Genomic DNA, 23005 nt, shown 5'->3' on the forward strand with positions numbered 1-23005 from the left:
AACTTGAAAGAAATGAAATGCAATGATTGATTGAAAGAAGAACAACAAGAAATGAAATGATAGATTGATTGAATAACAAAAGCAAATAACAATATTGAAAATGAAGAACAATAAAGTAAATGACTTGGATGAAAAAAAAAACTATAAATTAAATCCTACATGACACTAGAATAAGTCCAGGTGCATTCTCTCTCCCTAACTTTTAGTTCTTATACCCCTACTTTATGCAAATGACTGATTTGCCATTCTCCATTACATTTGAGACACCTCACCAAGTTTGCTTTATGCTTTTTCCTTTTGCTTTATCCTTTCTTCTTAATCAAGCTAGGTTTTAGAGAAAGCCTTCTTTTGTGTCAAAGACATCTATCATTGGTCTTCTGATTTAAGGACTTAACTTTCAGCTATTTGGGTTGGAGTCCTTGACCTTTGACCTTTAACTTTGACTTTGACATTGACTTTTTCAACACTTTTTTATAGCAGCTATGGGTCTTCATAATAAACATAATTAAAACTCCTTTTGGTGCTAAGATGCAGCTTTTAAGATAAGTGGTCTAAATTGCTCTGTAACCTAAAAAAGGCAATAAAAACTATGAGTTGTATTTTCATTATGCATAAAAATGCTATAATACAGTAATATAAGGGTAATAAAATGCACATTTGGGAGCTGATAATTGAGGTATTTATATTCATGATAGGATGAGAAGTTTGGTCTTTTTGTTTGGTTGTGAGGGCATCTATCTTTTTTGTGAGGGATTCAATTCAAGTTTTTGATTTTTGGATCAGATTTCACCTTAAAAATACCACTAGCCTTAGATGTACTGGGTTGGGTTGTTCTGGAATTGTTTATGTCGCCCTAATGAGTACTATTTTCAGTTTAGTTTTCAAGAAAGGTTAAAGCTTCGGTTGTACCTCTATCCAAAAAGTTGTCATTACTCATGAAGTCGAGGGTTACTTTGTGTTCTTAGAGAAGACCTTTGAATAAACATTAGACAAGAGTGGATTTTTCTAGTTTATGGTGAGGACATGAATGGAGTAAGTCAGAGAATCTATCCCATGCTTCGGAGAATGTCTTACTCGGACTCTGTCTGAAGAACTATATCTTGCTTTTTATCTTTTCTGTTTTCTTCAGTGGAAAATAGTTCTTCATGAAGGAGAACACAACATTTTCCTATGTATCGAAAGAATCGGGCTTCTGAGAAAGAAGCTATGTGTGACTTTTACCAGCTAGAGTGAAAGGAAACACTCGTAGCTTCACTTGATCATCAGTGACGCCCGGATGGTGGAAAGTATTGCATATTTCATGTATCCAGCGTAAATGTTCGTACGCTAACTCGTGTTCAAACCCATGGAAAATGGGTAGAAGATTGAACATGTTTGGTGGAATGCGAAAATCGTTTGTGAGCGGTGTGAGTCGTTGACAAGATGGAGGTCCATCTTGTAACGGTGTGTAGAAGTTGGAGAGAGGCTCTTCAACTTGCACGACTTCGTCAGCCATCTTAGAAAATGGGGGACGAGAAATAGGAGATTGTCTAGGACGACGTGCTCTCCTACACGAATAAGGTTTATGCTCGCTAAATCTTGTAGTGCCTTAACGCAGTATCATACACTTTAGCAAGACTAGCAAAACTACCTAAAAATGTGCAAACGATGCAATGGATGCTCAAACAATCAAAATTTGTTTTTGTAATATAAAGTTTTGAAAATGTTTGCTTGGTCTATAGATTACTATGCCCTGTTCAAACGAATAATTGGACACGAAACTATGAGGGACCTACTACACGGCTCAGAAGAGTAAGTAATTACTTCACCAAGTGGTATGCTATTAAGAAACTCACTCACGGTGAATCTGGGGGAGGGGAGTGAGGAAGGTCGTTGGTTACACTGGAATCTGGTAGTTAATTACTCTAAATCCTGGTGACTATATTTTTGTCCTTTTCTGGAGGAGCGTGACTACTTTAGGCTCTAGTTGATGATTTCAATTTGTTTGTTCGTCTGGGCCTCAAGTAACAAGCAACGTCCGTTTATCTACATTGGGTAATGACTTCCCAATGGTTGTTATTTGGCTTGGGTTTAGCTCTATACGTGAATTTAAAGACAATGCGAAAATTAAAATCAAACAATCATGTAAGCATGCTTAAAACATACAAGGTATCCTCTTATAAGGGATTTGAGGACAGAAGAGTAAGTAATTACTTCACCAAGTGGTATGCTATTAAGAAACTCACTCACGGTGAATCTGGGGGAGGGGAGTGAGGAAGGTCGTTGGTTACACTGGAATCTGGTAGTTAATTACTCTAAATCCTGGTGACTATATTTTTGTCCTTTTCTGGAAGAGCGTGACTACTTTAGGCTCTAGTTGATGATTTCAATTTGTTTGTTAAATGCGGGCCTCAAGTAACAAGCAACGTCCGTTTATCTACATTGGGTAATGACTTCCCAATGGTTGTTATTTGGCTTGGGTTTAGCTCTATACGTGAATTTAAAGACAATGCGAAAATTAAAATCAAACAATCATGTAAGCATGCTTAAAACATACAAGGTATCCTCTTATAAGGGATTTGAGGAGGTTGAGAGCTTACCTCTTGATAAGAGTTAATTTTGTATCATGAGTTGGTAATCACTCACGACAGTCAATCACACTTAAGTCAATACCTTGCTCAAAAAATTATTTGATGTATATATAGCTTGAGCAAGAATTCGTACTCATGCCTAAAAAATTAGAACAATTATTACCAAGGTGCTAGAACAACTATAGGGGATTAGTGTGAGAAGGGTTTTTATGAGAAGACAATATTACATTACACTACACTTCTTTTAATTACAAGTTACAGAAGTTACTAATGACAAATTTATTCTAAAATTACTAAAGAAGATAGAAGAGAGAGAGAAGTGTGGAGAATTGATTTACTATGTGATTCAAACTACTAATGAAATAAATATTTCAATTGTTAGTTTTCATATTCACTTTGATTCATAGACAAATCAAAGTGAAAAATTAAACTTTGATCCCTAGTAGAATTTCTAAATCTCTAAAGAGATTATACTAGCATGAGAGAGTAAATTAGTACCCTATCTCTAGAGCGCTTGTTTAACCTCTAGTTTGTTTTCTACTTCTAGCTATTTTGTAATTGAAGTAAAAATCAAACTTGTTAAATTTTAAGCAATTGAATTACATCTTCATTAGTAAAGTTTACTAATCCTCACGTGGGTTTATCTAACTCCAATGCTAATTAATCAACGTCATTCTTAAGGTTTTAAAGGAAGTGGATTTGAGTACTGTGAATAAGAATTTGATTTCAGAAAGTTGGTCAGGTCCTATTCCAATGATGTTGGAGCTAGAGAAGGAGGAAGTGAAGGAAATGAGGGCTTTCGATAGCGGCGTAAATGAAGAGATGAAAAAGACGAAGAATAAGAGGGTTTCGTGTCTGAGGAAAGGCTCGGAAGGCGTGAAGGTTCATGCAATGCAGGTCTGCTTGCATTTCCGCTAAGAAATTTCAAGGCGAGTTTGGTTGATTGGTTTTATTTTTTATATATATAATTTGAATTGAATAATTTCATATAGATTGTTGATGACACTTATAAGAATTGTTACAGATGAAACAAAATTTCGTGACAGTTTCATGAGCGAATTTTGCTATAGATGAGAAGTACATTGGAATGTAGCATGCAGTTATGAATAAAAATCTAAGGACAATTAACATAACCACAGAAATGAGGCTAGTCAAGACAGATTGACATGATGCTTTGTGACCATAGTGTTATTACTAGTTACCTGGTGCTCTGCACTTCTGCAGTAGTCAGATCTCTGTAGCTGCTTATAAACTTTTTTTTGCCTATTTTATATGTAGAAAGTATCGAACTAGCTGAAACTTTCATAATCACATATCGTCTTATAGCCAGCTATTTAAAAGCATTGCTCACTATCGAAGGATTTAGGATATTAGATGTAAAGGTGATGCTTAGCGCATTTTACTATTTGAACCAGTCAGAAGGGGTCTCATATAATGTAAATCGTGAGGATGAAAAGTTGGAGACGTTTTTTTGGACAAGAACTTGATTGTGACCAACTATGCAAGAGGGAAAATGCGCTTGACAATATGTATAAAACAAATATCCTTAATTGTCTGTGCTTACACTTTGTACCGGATGGCATCTCAGTTAGGATAGAGTTAAAATGTCATAGTAATGGGTGTATACTCGACAGGAGTAACCCAAGTTTGTTATGGTGGTAACATGAATTTCTTTGGTTTCTCACCTATGAGTTGAAAGTGTTCAAACCTAAATCTCTGAAGTAAAATTTGGATTCTAATAGGGGTGTGATCGTGATAGGAAGCATTAAAAACCTAGGATTTTATTCAGGTGAGGAAGATATGGAGTTTTCTAGCTTCTCAAGTGGGACTGAACGTGCTGTAAAAACTTGGCAAGTGAGTGGTGTATTTGTTGCTTGCTCTGTCATTTTTCTTTATAAAATCAAAATGGTGGGAACTCAATCCTATTTTTCACAAAAGAAAAAAAAAAGGACAAATGAAAAAATGAAAATGGAATGATATTAGTAACCAATATGTAACTTAACTACTTCGAAAACAATGACAGACCTCATTAGGTACTTGTGAGGATGGAATTATGACAGCTGAACTCTTGGAAAAGTTATTTATGGAGCAAGGAGCAGTTGATCCTAACTTTCATGTAAGTGCAGATCAGAGTTGGAAAGGTTTGTTTAGTTAATCTATTGTGGAAACCTTGTTAATGGCATTTTCATGGTTTGTTAGATAGTTGGCCTACAATGTCTTGCTGCCTACTGTTGGATACTATTACCTATACTGTTGGAATGTCGTTTATTAGTACCTGTTCCACTGCAATATAGCAAAGTATCTCCATATATGTCTCTTTTACCTTTCAAGATATTATTGGAGGTTTTAAGATAGTAAGTAGAAAACAAGAATAGCCTAATCTTTCAACGGATAGTTTAAGAGGAAACATAACTTCACATACAGATATGTATAAATGCGACATGAATTGTCCATTTTGAAGTCTTTTTTAGTGAATAGTAACCCTTGGAACACCCAAAACCTGCACTCGTTTTGCAGCAAACAAGAACTACTATACTTTGATGCTCAAGAAGTGAAGATTTGTACAAACCCATTGCCTCACGTATGAAGTTCAGGACCCTCAACCAATGCATCCTGCTAAGATTAAGATGGTTTTGATGGGGCCATTTGTATGGTGTGCTTTGGAAACGTATACAGCTAAGTCAGCAATGACGTTGAATACAACATTAGGGCAACAACATTTTACATAGTTTTTTGACACTGATGTAAAAGCAGAAGGAAATCCTTTTGTCAGTCCAACTAGTTGATTGAAAATTTTCGTAGTTCTTCCCATGAACAACATAATTGTTTCTACTACTGAAAATGTTAATGTACGTCTCATGGAATCCAATGGCTTTGAGTATCTACTTTTGGCTTGTAATTCGGATGTATTCACTGACATAACATAAATAACCCTTATGCACTAAAGCTGATTGCTCAATTTCTATGTCACGATTGAAGAGGCTTTCTTTTTCTGCCAGGAGAGTACAAATGGAGCTTCAGTTGCTTCTGTGACAGAAGTCTTGGAGATAAAGCAGAACGTTATAAAGGAAAGTGAAGTTGCAGAATTTAAGGCATCTCACCACCATGTCTTCCTTCTTGGAGAGAATCGGTGGGAAGATTCATCTAGACTTGTGGGCAGAAACAAAGAGGTTTCAGCAAGCAAGGTGGAGATTTCAACAACAACGTGTATTGCTTGTCGTGGGGAGGGCCGGAGGGGCGTGTATTATGCACAGGTATGTCTGTTATCTATTTGCTCAAGAATTTGACTCGTTAAGGCCGAAAGGCATTATATCCCCGTAAGCTTTGCATTTTTGTGCCAGCATGTTGATGTTTTCATAGCACTATCCCTCTCTTCTGGAATAAATATCCATATCGATTGTACTAGTGATCAGACTGACTATATCTTACATATTAATAAGTGAGGAAGAAGCTAGATACAGATTCCCAAACCAGACTTTGGTTATAACTTATAACTTGAAGCTAATAATGGTCATTATTCTGTTTCAGAATGTGATGGAACTGGCGAACCAAATATCGAGCCGCAGGTGAGTAGTATTTCAAAATGAATATATATTTGGTACACTAAATAATTTTGCCTCACAGGCACATTTTCAATGTGTTAGCAGTTTCTGGAATGTGTTGACGAGGGAACAAAATGTCCATATTGTGAAGGCCTTGGCTACAACATTTGCGATGTATGTGAAGGGAAAACACACTCCGTGCCTGATTAATGACTACAAACATGTATATACATGCTGGATTTTAATATGTTAATTCACATGGGTGTTATTATGAGGACATCTTACCTTGTCACAGTAATTATGGTGGTATAGGAATAGTAATCCATGCATTACGATAAGATTTCGGATAGAGAAAATGGATGTATTTTTCAATAATTCCCACACCAAAGATGCTCTTATTTTGAAGCATGGTTATGTCCCCATTTTGTTTTCAAGAATGGGAAATGGCTTTGACAGAACCTCACCAGAAGAAAGATTATTGTATACCTCCTTTGTTTCATGAGCCAATTTTTTCATTGATTTGTCATGACTCATGAGATTGAATCCTTTGAAGTTGCAGTTACATACTTACAAGTAAAGTTTACAATGGCAGTTTTTATTTTTAACTACAGATTTATAGTTTTGCTTTCTAAAAATTAGTCTAATTTGTCATTGAAGTAGTGATGTTGAGATGAACAATAATCATATGAAGTCACTACTGGGCCTTCATGATGGTATTTGAGTGGGGTTCGCGGGGAGGGCTTCAAGATGTGCAAGTTGTGCAAGGACTTGTAGAATCAAGGTCTAGAATTCAACCTTGGATCGCAAATTTACACGGGAACCACGAGACACTACACAAATTCGTGCTACAACGTTAAGGTTATGTACTGATGTACATAGTATTATGAAAACACAAATAGTAGATATAATCTTTGCCACTTATTTGGTCTCGATAAGTTTGGCGGTACACCAACTCTTACAACGACAAAGAAGAAAATATATAGTAAAGAGAGATCAAGAAAAGGATTTGGAGGCGGCATTACCAAGTCATCATTGTTTCCTTCCAACATGTCTACCACCTTACTCATTGAAGGCCGATTTGTAGGGTTTGTTTGTATGCACTGAAGAGCCACTACGATCATCTTTTTGGTCGTTTCTTCTTGAAACATCCCACTGGATTCCTCTATATTAAAGTCTGGTTTAAGATGATTATATATCCATTGCAGAAAATATATCTCACTCATGTTCTCTGCTAGGCGTCAAAGTAGAAGGTGTCAAACAGTTCCTACATGCTCTCCTCACTGCTTCTGTACCAGTTAAATCCGTTTGGAATGTTATCTCAAACGAAAGCATAAGAACGTTTACTGGTATTGGTGTTGTTGTCGTTGTTGTTCTCTAGACAAGGAAAACCCTTAATGTTTGTGCAATTATAGAAAATGTTCATATTGGCTTGTTCATTATAGTAGTCTAAAGACGGTATGGATTCTAATGAGACGTTCCTTCTTGGTAGAGGGAATTCTTCTTTTTCTATATCCACGTCCACCACTACTGTTATAATTTTCACTTCATAATATATGCGTTGCACATGATATATATCACTACAACAGAATCACCTAAGAAAGGCATGTACGGTGCGTCTTTTATCCTAAAAAACCACGCACAAAAAGTGACGGATGGTGACCTGTTTATAAGCATGTCTTCAATTTTAAACCACGCTTTAGTAAGCGTCTTTTGCCTTGGAAAATACAATAGCCACTTTAAGAAAGAACCACTCCTAAGTTAGCTTGGTTTTTTGAACAGACACTTCTGGGGCGTGGTTTTTGGGTTTCAGTTTTTTTTTTTTTTTAAAAAAAAAAATTTGACCAGGACATTCAGGCTCAGCAGAGCTTTCTGGTGAGGCCCAACTGAGGCCCATAAAATATTTCTAAAGGACTCAAACTTAACCCAGTTGAGTCCTCATTTAACCCACTGAATCTGCAGCACAATTCAACTAATAGGGAGTAAAATTCAAACAGGGAGTAAAATTCAACAGGGATGCAGATCTGCTAGGAAATTTAATATTTCAAACCAATAGTCACTACAACAAACTAATTGTATATCATTGTACATCATTGGCTAATAACTATCAAGCCTTATATATCCTTGTGTGAGTATAATAAGATAGCTTCCACATAGACTGAGCATTTTAAAATCGACAAAAATCTTCAACATATAAAGCTCAATACTATTAAAGATTGAGCCGAAAGAAACAAGAATTGGGACAAACAATCAGAAAGTGCCTCAAAATCCTGCAAGACAAAAAATATATATACTTAGAAGTTAGACAGTACAAATAAAAGAAGTTCAAATTCTCAGTAAAAAAAAAAAAAAAAAAAAAAAACATGGCAACATCAAAGAGAAAATATGCAACAACCAGAAAGCATATACGGGGGGTTCAACTTTAGTGTGGAATAAAAAAAAATAAAAAAATAAAAAATAATATAGATATATATATATATCGGTTTGGCTATAGTGACACTCTTATTCTACCACTCTACTCTCACACCCCTCCTGGTCCCTCAGATCTCATCCTGAGATGATCACATCTAATTCTAATAAAAAACGCAAAATTTTGAAATTTCGAACTATTTCAGAAACTAAAAAACGAAAAAACGTGAAATTTTTGACAAACTTTAATGGTCTTCTTCTTCTCCACTCCAGAAACTCTCAAATGAGTAACTTTTCCAAACCAAGCTTTTGAACAATAGCAAACGAAAATTCAAAACAACTATTTCTTTTTCGTGGCAGTGTCTGTGAGACACCTATTTCTTTAAACAATAGTGATTAAAACGAAAATCACTTCTCTATAGGCGTGTTGAGCTAAGACACCTCATTATAATTTGATAAAATTACTTCTTGCCTTTCTACAGGTAAATGTCAATCTTCGTCTATTTGTTTGTTCATTGTTCTTTTCTTCACTAAGTTTGAGGGTTGGTAGGATTGATCTCCCTTGGTGAATGAAATTGTTGTTGTTGTTTGAGGGTTGGTAGGATTGATCACCTCAGCTTTGTGGGAGAGATGGTAGATTTCCTGAAGTGCTCCTACCTTTCTGCATTTTTCCCGACCTGAGGTTTTGTCGTTGGAGGTGTCTGTAATCATGTTGATTACCTTTTCCTCTTCGTGGTCGGAGGAGTGTTGTCTCCTGTTGTGCCTTGGTCAACCTGGAGATTTAGATCATTGGGTCGTTCTGCTCCTGCTCCTGTTGTTAGCAGGTCGTTCATGGCTCCGGCTCCTGCTTCTGTGTTTGTTGGCATTCAGCTTATGCCTGAGGTTGCTTTCTGGCAAGAACTCTTTCAGTTTGCCCTCTTCGACTAAGTCTTGGAGGTAGTGCTTGAGACTCCAACATTCATTTGTATCATGGTGGTGGAGTTTGTGAAAATGGCAGTATGGACGTTCTGGTATGGCGATCACTTTGTTGATGTTCGGCTTGAAGTATGGTGCTGTATATATCTTCTTCAGGATCTGGCTTGGCGTCCTGGAGAAGTTGGAGAATTCCCTTTTGGTGTATGAGGGCTTGTGGGAGCTGGAGCCCTTGTTGTTGTTGTTGCCTGAGTAGTGATTGTTTTCTTTGGGTCCTCGCTTGTCGCTTAATGCGAGGACTTCTTTGCCCTTGCGCTAGGCCATCCGCTCTTCGTACTTGATGTACTTGTCAATTCTGTGGTACAAGTTATCTAAGTGTTTTGGCTTGTTGCACATTAGAGACCCTGCTAGGTCGGAGTCGTCTAGGAGGGCGTTGGTGAATGCGGAAGTTGCAAAGCTGTCTTTGAGGCCTAGCTCAATTGATAGGAGTTCCTTCTTGAAATGTCCTAGGAAAGCCCAGATCGTCTCGCCATGTGCTTGCTTGAGTTGAAACAAGGAGTCCAGGTCGACTTGTTTCTTCCTGTTGTGGACGAACTCTGCTGCGAACGTCTAAGCTAGCTTGTCGAAGTTGCTGATTGAATCAGAAGTGAGCGTGTAGAACCATTCTAAGGCTCCATCCTTCAAGCTGGTTGGAAAGAGTTTGCACTTTAGGTAGTCGTACTCTGGAACGCTGTATAGTGTGAGGATCTGGGTGAAACGAGCTACGTGCTGGCCTGGACACGAGCTACCGTCGTATAACGGGAACTTTGGTTGGATAAATTCTGAGGGAGGCTGCTTGTCCCTGATTTTAGTAGTGAATGGTGACGCCTTGTACGTCTGGAGAATCTTCTGAGCGATCTGGATCGCGCTAGTTTTGTCGTTTGACTTCTCCAACCTTTGGGCGAAGTCCTCTAGTCTTTGATTGGTGGTGGTGGTGAGGGTTGTGACTGCGTTGTTCTCCACCGCGTCTGGAGTGCCGTTGTTGGCATTGGAGGTGGTTTGTTCGCGCATCGTTTGGTTTTCTTGTTGCAAGGTGATGAATGCCTCCTGGAGCGTCTTCATTTGATATGCTAAAACTTGAAGTGATAGGTCCATGGTGGTTTTTCTGACCAACTTTGTGGGCTTGAGAAAAGAGTGTGTGTTCTTTTCTTAAAGAAACGAATCGGCAGTCGACGCCAATGTAAAGGTTTGGTGTTTTGGGGTGAACGACCTGATGTTCTATTTGACAGGGAATGGCTGCACTCTTCTTGGGGTAAACTTGAATCAAGCCTTACATAGTTCATCTCTCTCTACTTATAGATGTTTGAGCTGACTTTTCTTATTTGCTTTAGGCCGTTATCAGGTGTAGATCCACATTGTGTGTTATCTTGATGATTTGCCATTACTCCTGATGTTACAAAGTTAATGTCTCCTTGATTGGTGCGATGACTGAGCTCCAGGATTGCGCTAGATGATTTGCTTCCATATATGGTCAGAATCGAGATTTGGGACGACACGAAATCGGGTCGCTTCTGACGTCTTGGCAATGTGGTACGAAATTTGATGGAGATCACGACTGGGTTGTGGACACGTGTGCTGTAGTGATATGAATGTAGAACGGAGGGTACTTATAGTTTGCTTGGTGTAATATGATTTGATCTTTTGAAGTTTTTTTTTTTTTTTTTTTTAGAGGTTAAAGCACCTCGACTGTATTAAAGAAAAAAACTCATGTTCTCAAATACATTTTCCCTTGTGCATCCTCCTTTACTATTTATGAGAGTTCATAGTCTACAGGAGGTAGGAAATACAAAATTGAATCCTCATGTTCCTTGCTTAATTTAGAGAAGTAGTCAGCAACTCAATTTGATTCCCTGAAAACATGCTTGAAGTCCACCCATTCAAAGTGGATCTTCAAACCGGCAATAGCGACCAATATGTTGAGGCGTACCAAAGCGGCTCCTCTGTTCTAGTAATAGATCCTACTCGCTCCTTCGAAGTCCGAACATACACAAATCCTTCTCGCTCCTATCCGGATTGCTCCCTTCATTCCAAAATTCAACTGCAAGCAACTCTTGAGTGATAACCGAACTTTTAGTCGAGCTCCCCTCAGAACGCTAGTTTAACGGGCGCCAAACTCATCTCGAATAACACCACCATACCCATTAGCGTTAGCTGAGGCCCGACCCATCCGTGTTGACCAAGAAAACCCCCGGTTTGCGGCTTGGACCATTTGCACCACACAGAACGCTGAATGTGTATTGCACTTGGATACCGATCCCGCCCGTAGTACCTTTGTCGCCATCGTTTCGTTTGGGCTTCGGACATCATTATTTGTAGATACGTCTTCATCTCTGCCTTTGATCTTTGCACATACCGCTGCGCTTCGAAAGCCTCTTACGCTGAAATTTCCTTAAGTTCCTCTCTATCCAGATGGCATATATTGTGGCAGAGGTTACTACTCCAGTAATTTCAGATTCAAGCGAGGCATAACGACAAATCCTGAAGAGGCTGTACCACTCTGCAGTCGATGCTTTCACTTGCGTGTTTAAGCCCAGCCAACCTTTAACATTAGACCAAACCTCTTTTGTATACGGGCAATCGAAAAAGAGATGCTTGGAATGCTCCCTAGAAGCATTGCAGAATCCGCATATCGAGTGGTGGATTATTTTCTTCTTAACCAGTAGGTCTTGGGTTGGTAAGCTATTCGAGAATAACTGCCATCCAGTAAACGAGTGTTTCGGTATAACCAACTTACCCCAAACCACTCGATACCATTTCACTCTTGGTCAGAGCTGCTTTAAGGCCATATACGCTGATTTGATCGTAAATCTACCTGTAGAAGTCGGTGTCCAGATGACCTAGTCCTGCTGTAGCATGTGATTTATATCGGTGCCTTCAATCTTCTTCTTCAGCACACTATCAAGCATGCTCAAAACAATGTGATTCCACCTACCATCGGCTATAAGATCACTAACCAAAGCAGAGTGCGGGACCTGTAGCAGTAGTACTGCTTCATCCCAAAAGATGAGCGGAGTGTCATGGCACCATGGGTCATGCCATACATATGTTTGCTCGCCTCTCGCTATCTGGTGCCTAACAAACTTCTGGGCAGCTTTGCGGTTCTTTAGGACATTCCTCCAAACCCATGAACAGTCCGCTGGGATCACCATTGTCCAGAAGTGTTGCTTCCGGACATGATGTTCAATTATCCATTTGACCCATAAAGAGTCCTCATAACTGGCTATCTTGAACACCAGGCCACAGTAAGCTGCCTTGTTCCACATGCTAGGGTCCACAATTCATACATTTGTGTGTAAGTTTGTTTATTGTGGAAAGAAATGATTTTTGCAATGTCATTTTTTCTGTCATGTTTATTTATGCGGTTACTGTTATTTATATTGCAATGTCATGTTTATTAAGGAGATAACTAGAAACTTTCTTTAGGATGATTAGAAAGAAAGTTCAAAATACCATTTTATGACATTAATTGAGATTTTCTTCTATTTAAGTTATTTACATTGTTTATGTACATTGGGATTTTTGTCTGTTTAAGTTATTTATATTTTTAATTTTTTCGATTTATAGAAATGGAGACAGAGACATCAGAAAATGCAATCAATATCGTAGAAGATGTAGTTGGGTCTTCGTCTACTAAATCCCATGTTCAAGGCACGCAAACATTAGCTGCTCCTTATATAGGAATGGCTTTTACAAGTGTTGACGAATCAAAGACTTACTACAAAAAGTATGGTCAACAAGAGGGATTTGAGACTCGTGTTCGGATGAGGAATAAGAAACAAAATCATGTGGATTTGGTTAGTGGTTGTTTACTGGTTTGCTCACGAGAAGGGGTTTCTAACAAGAGAGATCAAGTCCGATTAAGGAATACATCAACTATCCGGTGTGGTTGCCAAGCTAGAATTCGTATTAAGAAAAAAATACATGAAGAGATATACGAGGTCAGTGTTGCTCAGAATGACCATAGTCACGGTCTGGTGACCCCATCGAAGAGAATTTGCATGATAACTAACAAACATATGCCTGAAGCAGCGAAGTGCTTGACCGAGATGTTTAGTGATAACAGTTTACCTGTTGGGAAAGTGGCATCTATTTTTCATGGAGAGGAAGTTGGGTTTACACAAAAGGATTGTTGGAACCATCATTATGGTTTGACCAGAAAGATGCCTAAAGAAGGTGATGCAACTGCTGTACTGAAATATTTTATGCAGAAGAGTGCCGAGGATCCCCGGTTCTACTACGTTATTGATTTAGATGAAAATGGGACTGCGGTGAACTTTTTATGGGTTGATGGGAGGTCTCGATGCCAATATGACTATTGCGGGGATGTTGTGACTTTTGATACCACATATCGTACCCATGTATATTCTATGCCTTTTGCCCCTTTTAATGGAGTCAACCATCATTATCAGTCGATTCAGTTTGGTTGCGCATTGTTGCTTGATGAGACAGAAGATACATTCATATGGCTGTTTAAGGATTGGCTTGCAGCCATGGGTGGTCGTGCGCCAACTGTAATCATCAATGACCATGATAGAGTGATGACCGCAGCTATTGCTAAAATGTTTCTTGGTACTCGTCATCGTTACTGTCTCTTGCATATTATGTAGAAATTCCAAGATACGATGTCCTTTACCAAATTTGAGACATTGGTAACTGAGTTGAAGAACAATATTTCTTTTTTGTATAGGATTGCTGATTTTGAGAGAAGATGTTGTACAATTATTGAGAAGTATGAGTTGTCTGAAAATCCTTGGTTGACAGAGATATATTCAATGCGGGAGAAATGGGTTCCTTTTTATCTCAATGACACCTTTTTTGCTGGTATGCACACGACTGGTCGAAGTGAATCGATGAATGCTCATTATGACCAGTTTGTCAATTCGATGACTACGCTTATGCAGTTTGTATGGTAATGAGAAGTCTTTGGCTTTGCTTGCTAGGAAAGAAAGAGATCATGATTACCACACCGAGCATAGTTCACGGATTGTGCTTAACGATGCTTTCCTCCTTATGCATGCCGCGAAGGTCTATACGATCCCAATATTCAATAAATTTAAGGAGCAACTAGAAAAGGCAAAGATGGAGTACAAAATTGATGGGCAACAGATGGACAACAATGGAACTGGAAGCTACATGCTGAAGTTCAAAGACCCACAGAAGAAGTCCATTTGGAAAGTGAATTTCGATAGCGGAACCTTAGAGGCAGACTGCGAATGCAAGTATTTTCAGTTTATGGGGTTACTTTGTGGTCACATCTTGAAGGTTTTTATTCGTTACAACATTGAAGAGATTCCAACCTATTTTAGATTGACGCGGTGGATGCAAAAGTCAAATATTTATAGAGCGGAGTTTGGTACTGGATTTGTGGTCGGGAATGTCTCACATGAACCTTTAAGAGTGGCTAATTGTATCAAGGTTGCTTCTCAAGTGGCTTACGATGCGTCGCATACTTTTGAGGGTTATTCATATTTTATTGAAAAGATTGGTGAAATGGCTATTGTAATTTCAAAGTTTAATGAAACTTCCTACGAAGGAGACGCAGATGATGAAGAGCCTCCAGTTACAAAACCTTCGATACCTTCGGTTAATACGTTACATGCTTTTTTATTTGAATGTTTAATTTGATATAAATTTAGTGTTTAATTCAGTGTTTAATTTGATATAAATATTTATTTTATTTTACGGTTTATTTTGACTTTCAAATCTTTATTTCAGCTATTGATTTTGAATCCCCCAGAGAGATAGCCCTAAACAATTTAGGAAGAAAGAATCACAAATATGGAAAGATTGCTAACCATGACTCGAGAAATTGTCCGGAGAAAAATAATACGTAATCTGTTAAATGTAAATATAGCTTCTACGAAGTATCTTTGATATATGGACTGATTCTATAGCTTCTAAGTTTAATTGTATATCTGACTTTGCAGCCTTTTGATATCGCACACCACCCATTTTTCGTGGCAGTGTGTGGTGGTGGCAGCCTTAAATGAACCTTGAACAACTGATCATGGGGGATGGGACTGCTATTAGCTACTTTGATTTTGTTGAAGACCAGTTAGTCAGATGCATGTTTCATGCTATGTTAAGAGATACCACTAGCACATCACTCTCATTTAAGTGGATAAGTGAGAGAACTGAGGAGTCGCTACAATAAAAATCTAATGTTGTAACAGGGCCTATGTTCCCAACCCTTGATTACTTAATGCATGCTTTTTTCCTTTACACTTCTTTTGGCCTTAGTATCATGTACTATTGAGCAAATCTACAGAGACACTTGTTTTCAAATCACCGTAATTGATTATTATTAGCAATGGAATATTAGTATTGGGAGTTTAAAGGGAGTACGTTGGACATTTACAGAGAAATTCACACTCTTGAACTTCACTTCAGACTGTGAGACAAGTTATTTAGAGAGTTTGAGATGTTAAGAGCAAGCAAATCCCTCTGACCATCTGTTATCTTTCAAACAAGCAACTTCCTTATGTAAACCAACCAGCAAAACATATAGGATCAACTGGCTTTAATCTACTCTCAGCAGGAAGTAAATAAAGTTGCAATTACCATTACACCAATTGCAATTACACCAAAATATGAAATCCTGAGCAAACTACAATTGCAATTATACCAAAATACGATTACATAGCAACAGAAAACATGAGCAACTAATTTTGTTTAAGAAACAACTATAAAACGACAATAATGATAAAAATCAACAGTTTCCTACATGCTTTCCTACAAGCTAAATACTTCTTCTCCATTTCATCAAATTTTTCTTACAACTCCACCTTGTGCCTTTTCTCAGCATCCATGGAATCTCTTAATAAATTGTTCAAATTCTTCAGTTCCACGTTCACATCACTCAAAGTTTCATACGTTTGCTTCAGTGCTTCATGTCTCATACACAAATCCTGATATTTTTGCCCTGAATTCACCTTTGGATCACTCAAAGCTTCATGCATATGCTTCAGTGCTTCATGCCTCATATACAACTCCCTATATTTTTCCCCTGGATTCATCTTTTTGTCAACCCATATGAAAAACTCGCAATGCCCATTTGGAAATTTCTTACATCCAACAAACTTCCTTCCTGAATTTTTGTCTGTGAAAGAAATTTGAATGGGTGTACGCTCTCCACAAAAACAGGAATAATCCGAAATGACTAAGCTCGAACTCATTACCTGTAATTGATTAAAATAAATAAAATTGAAAAAAGAAATACTCAAATTGAATCAAATCAAAGAGATGCAGTAAAATAAGAATGATGGTCTGTAGATGATAAAAGTAGAAATTATCCTTTACTCTTCCTTAACTAATTAAACTTAAACAGAAGTAAATAACAATAATTTACTCTAAACTATCAAAGTTATCTACTCTCTTGAATCATGCAATAAATGGAGTAGAGAATTCATTCCACTCCTAGTCCTTTAAACGTAAGTTTCCGCTAGTTTAATCGATACTAACAAAACGAATGAGAGTAATGAATTGAATTATGCTAATATGGCAATTTAACTTAAATAAGATGTATTAACTTATAACTATGATAATAGAATATTGAATGTGAATATGGAGAAGGGATTAGGGAGATTTGAATCCACTTGATGTATTCCTAATATGCTAGTGCAGATTATTGCAGTCCTAATCAAATAAGATTAAGTGTTGATCCCTAATTACTCATGGAAATTTCTGTCAACTAATAATTAGCATGTGAGGAAGTCCAACCCATTCTCATGGCGAATCAACTATCCTTCTAGAGTAAAACTCTTAACAAGCAATAATTCTAACTAACATATCAAGTCTTCATCAAACTCCTCTAATGGAGGTTTAGCTAGATGTCATTAGACTATCATAAATAGATATATAATAAGAAGACATAATGAAGAACAATAATTAACTAAAGTTTAAACTAATAACTAAGTCTAAATTCTAATTATCTATATCTGATTAATTATATCTATCTAAGTCTAAGTATATCTAATTATATGCCTTAGTCCTCTTTATATAAGAGAGGCTAGGTCTACATTTTCGTGCATGGTCTTTGGAGCTATGTTTTGGGCCTTTAAATCAAGCCTAACACCTAATTACATAAGTCTAAAAAGGGTTTATCTGAATGGAAATTACTGCAACAGACTTTTTGTCAACTTTTGCTCCTCTGATTGGGTCAAGGCCTAGATCGTTAGAAAGATCTTTCCGAGTCGGTCGTTTTGACATATAATAGGCTCAATTCCAAGGTCTGAGTCCAAAGATACGGCCTGCGAAAGTTTTGTTGACTTTTCTGCTCTATTTCTGCCTGCGTTGACTTTGATTTTTCAGCTTTGACCGGGCTTTAAAAAGGTTTTTTCTCCTTGAATCTTGGGATTTAATCATAAAACTTCTTAGCAACCAACCTTTGCTCCTTTATCTCGCAAAAGTGACATGTTTCTTCACATATTTGACTCCAATGCTTGAAATACAAAAACGCATGTAAACAGTACTAACTCATATTTATTATACACATAATTGGTCTAAATGTAATGATATTAAGGGGTTAAAACTACAGTTTTGGGCTCTTATCAAACCACCCCCAAACAGCATTTTGCTTATCCTCAAACAAATATGAGAAATTAATATAAGTGACCAAAAATGGAGTTCTAACTAATCTCTTTTTCGCCGAGTGCGATTGCATTGACCACATGCAATAAGGCCTTAAACCACTAGGAATAACCTAGTGGACGAGTTATAGCCTCGTGAGAGTTTTTCAGAGAAGGTACTCACAAACTTCATCTATACTACAACGACTAAGAAATAAAATTACTGTTTCCTACTTTAATCTCAAATATCTATACATTTCACTAGCAATGAATACAGAATAATCAAGTCGAAATCTAAGCTATTACGTGCATAATAATCAATCATCTACAAATAAACATATATACAATGAACTATGCTATGAAATGCAGTAGCAGGTCCGTTTATGAAACTTTGGAATAACGTCCTTAAGTAGGTCCTTACATATATGTCAAGACAAAAACCACTCTGATTTTTCCACTCAAGTTTCGCTCACTCCAGTGTGTAGTGGGCACACTTTATCTTACAATCTCAATGACACACAAGGAAGCTGAAGTCGATCAATCACATCTGTCACTTACTATCACACTAACTTATTCCTAATTAAGCTAGATGTATTTATTAGGTGTTACGGGAATTAGGTGATGGTTTAAGAATGAAGGAAATGGATATTCAAAAAGAACCAGTCTGAGATAATAGAGTCTTCATATTATGTAAGTAGAGAAAACTTTATTCTTTACTTTGCTTCTTCACTTTGTTTCCATCCTTAGCCATTTTTTTTCTTTTTCTTTTGGCTTTTGACTCCTTTGATTATGTTTTTGGAGTTCTAACTTTTTATTTTTTTTCTTTTCTTTGGATGGAAACTTTCTTTTCTTATTTGAAGCAACTAACAAATTCTTGGTTTCAAAGGTCTTTCTCTTTCCTATTATTCATTTCATCTCTATTCTCAGACTCATTCAAAAATGGGTAGGCTGATTTTTATTTTTATTTTGTTTTGTAAAAGGGTAAAGGATTTGCGGTTTATGAAAGGCTAAAGAAAGGCTCAGAGGGGCGACTAGCGAAAATAATTTCATATAGGTTTGAATTTCTGGCTATATCAATCCAAAGAGGGCCTAAATTCTTGCTTAGGCTATGGTATAGTGATCAAATAAGTGGACATGCGATTTCTCTATTTGGAATTTACTTCTCCCTTGTGTTATTTCTCAAATATTTCACTTATATAAGGTTTTAAGCTATATTCTCACAAGATTTATAGAATAAGTACTCTAACCTAGATTTCAGAAACTTACTGCCAAAAAATTATAGATACTCATGCAATATATTTATAGAAAGATGCAATGATTATTAATTGCCTGCATATTAACCTAAATTTCTAAAAACTATTCTAATATAAGAGTTAATGTGAAATATCTAGACTAATATCATCATGGAGAAAGAAACAATACCATTATTTCCTAAGTGTATAGCATACATTATTTATTTATATACATTTTTTTAATTTTTTAATAGAAAACAAGTGCATATTATACATGTATTATCCTAATATGTGCCTTAATTTACGCATGTTTCTATGCCACCCCCAAACAAGAACATGCTTTGTCCTCAAAGTAAAATAAGAAGGTTAGGAAATACCATTGAAACGCGTGAAAATTGAGGAACACCTGCAAAACAAATTTAGAACATACTAATATAGATAAATAAAAACAGACGCAACTCAATATGAGTTCCACCCGTTATGGGGTTAACAAGAATTAACTTGCTTGGGACATAAGCAGACACTAACAAAAATAAAACGTACCTACCTCATATCCCACATTTATTCGTCGTCCTCCTCGTCTATAAAGAAACGAGGTTCTTTGGCATCCTGCCACGCCATGATAACTTGCCAAGCATCACGCCTTGTATCATCAACCCGTGCTAATCTGTCAAGTGTTACTCGGTTTGATAGGGTGTAAGGAGCTACCCAATGAGGGTGTACCCTCCATCCCGGCCAAGTCATAACATGAAACGAACGAACAACACAGTTGGTGGGTCTCATAATTTCAACCCCAACCCAATCCGTGAAACGGGCACAAAAATCAGGGAAAAAGAAACGCATGATGCGGCAAACTAAAACAGGCATAAGAAGGTACTTATGCCTCATACTATGAGCTTTTGCTAGACTAGCCAGTAAAACCTGGGGAATGTCAATGTCATATAAGAAATATCCCTCAGCTAAAGCAAGGAAAACGTCACCAACGACATTATTCCCAGAAGAAAACTGCCACTCCCCTAAGATGTTCATCATGATAAAGAACATGGTAGTGCCTACGTTCAAGGACATGATACCAAGGGCTATGCTATATTGCCCTCGGTCCTCCTCTACACGAAAAATTCCTGCCCCATAAGTCTCGTGAAAGTACTAATAGTTATAAAGGTATACATTATTAGTCAGATATCCCCATGAGGTTTTAAGAACAGACATAGGCATTTTCACAACAAAGGCAACCAAAAACTTGCTGAAATCCATTGTCGTATCATCAACTATGACAGAGAACACTTGTTCTCCATATGGTCTATAAAAGAACTCAGAATTATTATAGAAATATTCAGAAAGTTTAGGTGAGTACGAGTCATCAGGACTTACCAATAGATTCTGCCATCTTGACTGCACGATCCTTTCGCAGAACCATCCTCCAAAGGCCTCGCTCCCAAGCAAATCTTCAAAGGACTGCTCCGGTATGATATGAGGAGGCTTCATATCACACATCACACTCTAGAACTTCTAGAAACAACCTTGGAAGAACCTACAAAAAATCAGAACTGAAAGTGGCTGCTAGGGTGAAGGGCGCGGGCGCACTCTTGCCTTGCTCGATGTCTAGTGATTTTAGCGCGCGCACTCTGAGTATAGGCAAAACAGAGGGCGTGCGCGCTCTGAGTATGATGAGTGCTATGAAGTGCAAAATTCAAAGGCAAAGTGAGAGATGCAAAGTGAGAGGTGTGATATGAAGTTGAGAGTGCACCAAGGATTTATAGAGAACTAGTTTATAAGTTCCACAAGTTACCTAACTAGTTAAGGCAACATGATGGAATAAGACAGTTCTAAATCCAAAATAGAAACAGACAAGAGGCATACTCCAAAACCAAACCAATAGCTTTTTAGCTGGAATTAAAATAGCAATCTTCTAGTTATGACTCCTTGAGGTTGCACCAAACAACACTTTCTAATTCTAGCGACACCAAAACAGCAACATTCTCACATAATTCAATCATAATCAAACAGGCAATAAATTCAACAACAAAATACGTGGATATGATTAGAGGCTCTGCTAAATAAATAATTCCACCCCCAAACAAGTTGAAAGGGTGGGATTCACGATACAACGCATAGCATATGCCGAAAACTAAAAATAACTTCAAATTAAATTAAAATGAAATAACAATTACATAATCCAAATATTAACTACTTAACTAACAATTCATAAACAAAATCTACAAAAAATAAGAAAACTAGTCTTAACACAACAAAAATACAACAAAAACTACTAGCCACGCGACGATGATGGGCCAGAGTCATGCGTCCTGCGCCGACGACGCTCATGCCTCACAGAGGTATCCGAAGAAGAACCCCCATCAAGTGGCAAGCGTCGTAGAACTTCTACTTGGAACTTCCTCTGTCCCTCTATATATGCGTTCATGGATTCCTCACACTCCTTATCATGCTGGACTTGGGTCTCCATGTTAGCCTGGAGCTCCCGGTTACTAGCACTGAGGTCCTCAAAATTCTAATGGATGTTAACCTGCCTAGTCTGCAGATCCTCACAAATGGTATTAAGAGAACGCAGGCCACGATGAAGCAATGCCATGCGTTCTATATCAGAAGTAGCCTTTTTCAAGGCATCGACCTCAAAACATGTCATGCCTTCCTCATCATCATCACTCGACTCAGTCTCAACACCCCTATCCCCAGGCAATTTCCACTTCCTCTGAATGCAGTCTTTATAAATCTTTGCATTTGCATGCAACTTCAACATAATCCTCTGAGTTTTTGGAACAACTCCAAAATGTAGCATGATCTTAGTAATCAAAATAGGGAAAGGTGCAGTATATATTCCAACGCTTCTAAGCTCAGCAATCAAAAAGTCGAGGATGCAAAACTTATACCTCTTCTCCTGAAGGACCCAAAGAACGTGTAGACAAGACGAACCGATGCCACTGATTTTTGAGGTGCCAATGATGTTCTTACCAAGCCACTGAGCTACAGCCAGCTAGTTGGTTCTCAGAGACGACTGTCGAACACAATGCGATTTTGCATTGTATTGTCCTTCCAATATAGTCTCTTTCATTAATACCTCGATCCTGCCCCACTACGATTCCTGCATTGTGATTACGAGGTTGTAATTTGCATCAATGCCAAGAATCCTAGACAACATAGCCGTAGACACTTCTCTCTTTGTACCATTCACTTCCACAAAAATCTTCCTACCCTCAATCTCCCTCTTATTATAGAAATTCAACACCAAATCGGCATGATAAAAATCATTCACCGAATACCATAACCTTTTCCACCTCCTACTAATCATCTCAATATCATAAAAAGGTGAAAATTGTTTAAAAACAAAAGCTTGTTTCGGAAGAATTTTTCGGTTTTAGGTCGCCATTGGGGTTTGGAATTCAAATTTGGGTGGAATCCAAGGTGGGGAGAAGTTCAAATTGATCTCTTTTGAAAAAAAAAAATTAGAGTGGGACGGGGTGGTTTGTTGGATCTCTTTTTTTTTTTTTTTTAATGGTTCGATGTTGTTCTTGGAGGCGGGGAAAAGATGAAGAATGCGAAGAGGTTTAAACACATGGGTTTAACCTGTTGGGCCCAAGCCCAGAACAAATTTGGAAATACCCATTTCGTCCTATGCCGCATAAAATTTAACTAAAATTCCCGATTCGTTAACGGTTAGATTTTTGCGAATGAGCTATAAAACGATCATCAAAGAGAGTACAATCCAATGATCTATAAAA

General features: G+C 37.5%; 3 protein-coding genes across 8 annotated transcripts; 2 read left to right on the plus strand and 1 right to left on the minus strand.

Annotated features, from left to right (window-relative positions):
• Positions 1-2965: 2965 nt before the first annotated feature.
• LOC147499848 (protein disulfide isomerase pTAC5, chloroplastic-like) lies at positions 2966-6627 on the plus strand. 6 transcript variants are annotated; one of them, XM_086561614.1, is made up of 6 exons: positions 3330-3499; positions 4313-4424; positions 4594-4686; positions 5570-5824; positions 6099-6136; positions 6218-6627. In XM_086561614.1, the coding sequence occupies exons 2-6, from the start codon at positions 4371-4373 to the stop codon at positions 6363-6365; spliced, it is 588 nt and encodes a 195-aa protein (XP_086417740.1). In that variant the 5' UTR covers positions 3330-3499; positions 4313-4370; the 3' UTR covers positions 6366-6627. The 6 variants fall into 6 exon arrangements, with proteins under 6 accessions (XP_086417739.1, XP_086417738.1, XP_086417737.1 ...); XM_086561613.1 differs by having other exon boundaries at positions 2966-4424; XM_086561612.1 differs by lacking the exon at positions 4313-4424 and having other exon boundaries at positions 3052-3467; positions 5573-5824.
• Positions 6628-12306: 5679 nt separating this feature from the next.
• LOC147499849 (uncharacterized) lies at positions 12307-12732 on the minus strand. Its single transcript, XM_086563546.1, has one exon. It carries the CDS (start codon positions 12730-12732, stop codon positions 12307-12309), a length of 426 nt encoding a protein of 141 aa, XP_086419672.1.
• A 1816-nt stretch (positions 12733-14548) lies between these two features.
• On the plus strand, positions 14549-15459 carry LOC147499850 (protein FAR1-RELATED SEQUENCE 8-like). The gene is made up of 2 exons (XM_086563547.1): positions 14549-14884; positions 15397-15459. The coding sequence occupies exons 1-2, from the start codon at positions 14549-14551 to the stop codon at positions 15457-15459; spliced, it is 399 nt and encodes a 132-aa protein (XP_086419673.1).
• The last annotated feature ends 7546 nt before the right edge of the window (positions 15460-23005 follow it).

This window comes from Coptis chinensis, chromosome 5 (assembly GCF_015680905.1).
Source record: "Coptis chinensis isolate HL-2020 chromosome 5, ASM1568090v1, whole genome shotgun sequence".
Classification (NCBI taxonomy): domain Eukaryota; kingdom Viridiplantae; phylum Streptophyta; class Magnoliopsida; order Ranunculales; family Ranunculaceae; genus Coptis; species Coptis chinensis.

Bases quoted from the DNA above. Each gene is read 5' to 3' on its own strand.
- LOC147499848 (XM_086561611.1), top strand. From the start codon at position 3,324: ATGATGTTGGAGCTAGAGAAGGAGGAAGTGAAGGAAATGAGGGCTTTC. The intron at 5,825-6,098 runs GTATGTCTGTTA...ATTCTGTTTCAG, and splicing joins GGGGCGTGTATTATGCACAG to AATGTGATGGAACTGGCGAA. The intron at 6,137-6,217 runs GTGAGTAGTATT...ATGTGTTAGCAG, and splicing joins AACCAAATATCGAGCCGCAG to TTTCTGGAATGTGTTGACGA.
- LOC147499849 (XM_086563546.1), bottom strand. From the start codon at position 12,732: ATGTGGAACAAGGCAGCTTACTGTGGCCTGGTGTTCAAGATAGCCAGT.
- LOC147499850 (XM_086563547.1), top strand. From the start codon at position 14,549: ATGGAGTACAAAATTGATGGGCAACAGATGGACAACAATGGAACTGGA. The intron at 14,885-15,396 runs GTTGCTTCTCAA...CTGACTTTGCAG, and splicing joins GAGTGGCTAATTGTATCAAG to CCTTTTGATATCGCACACCA.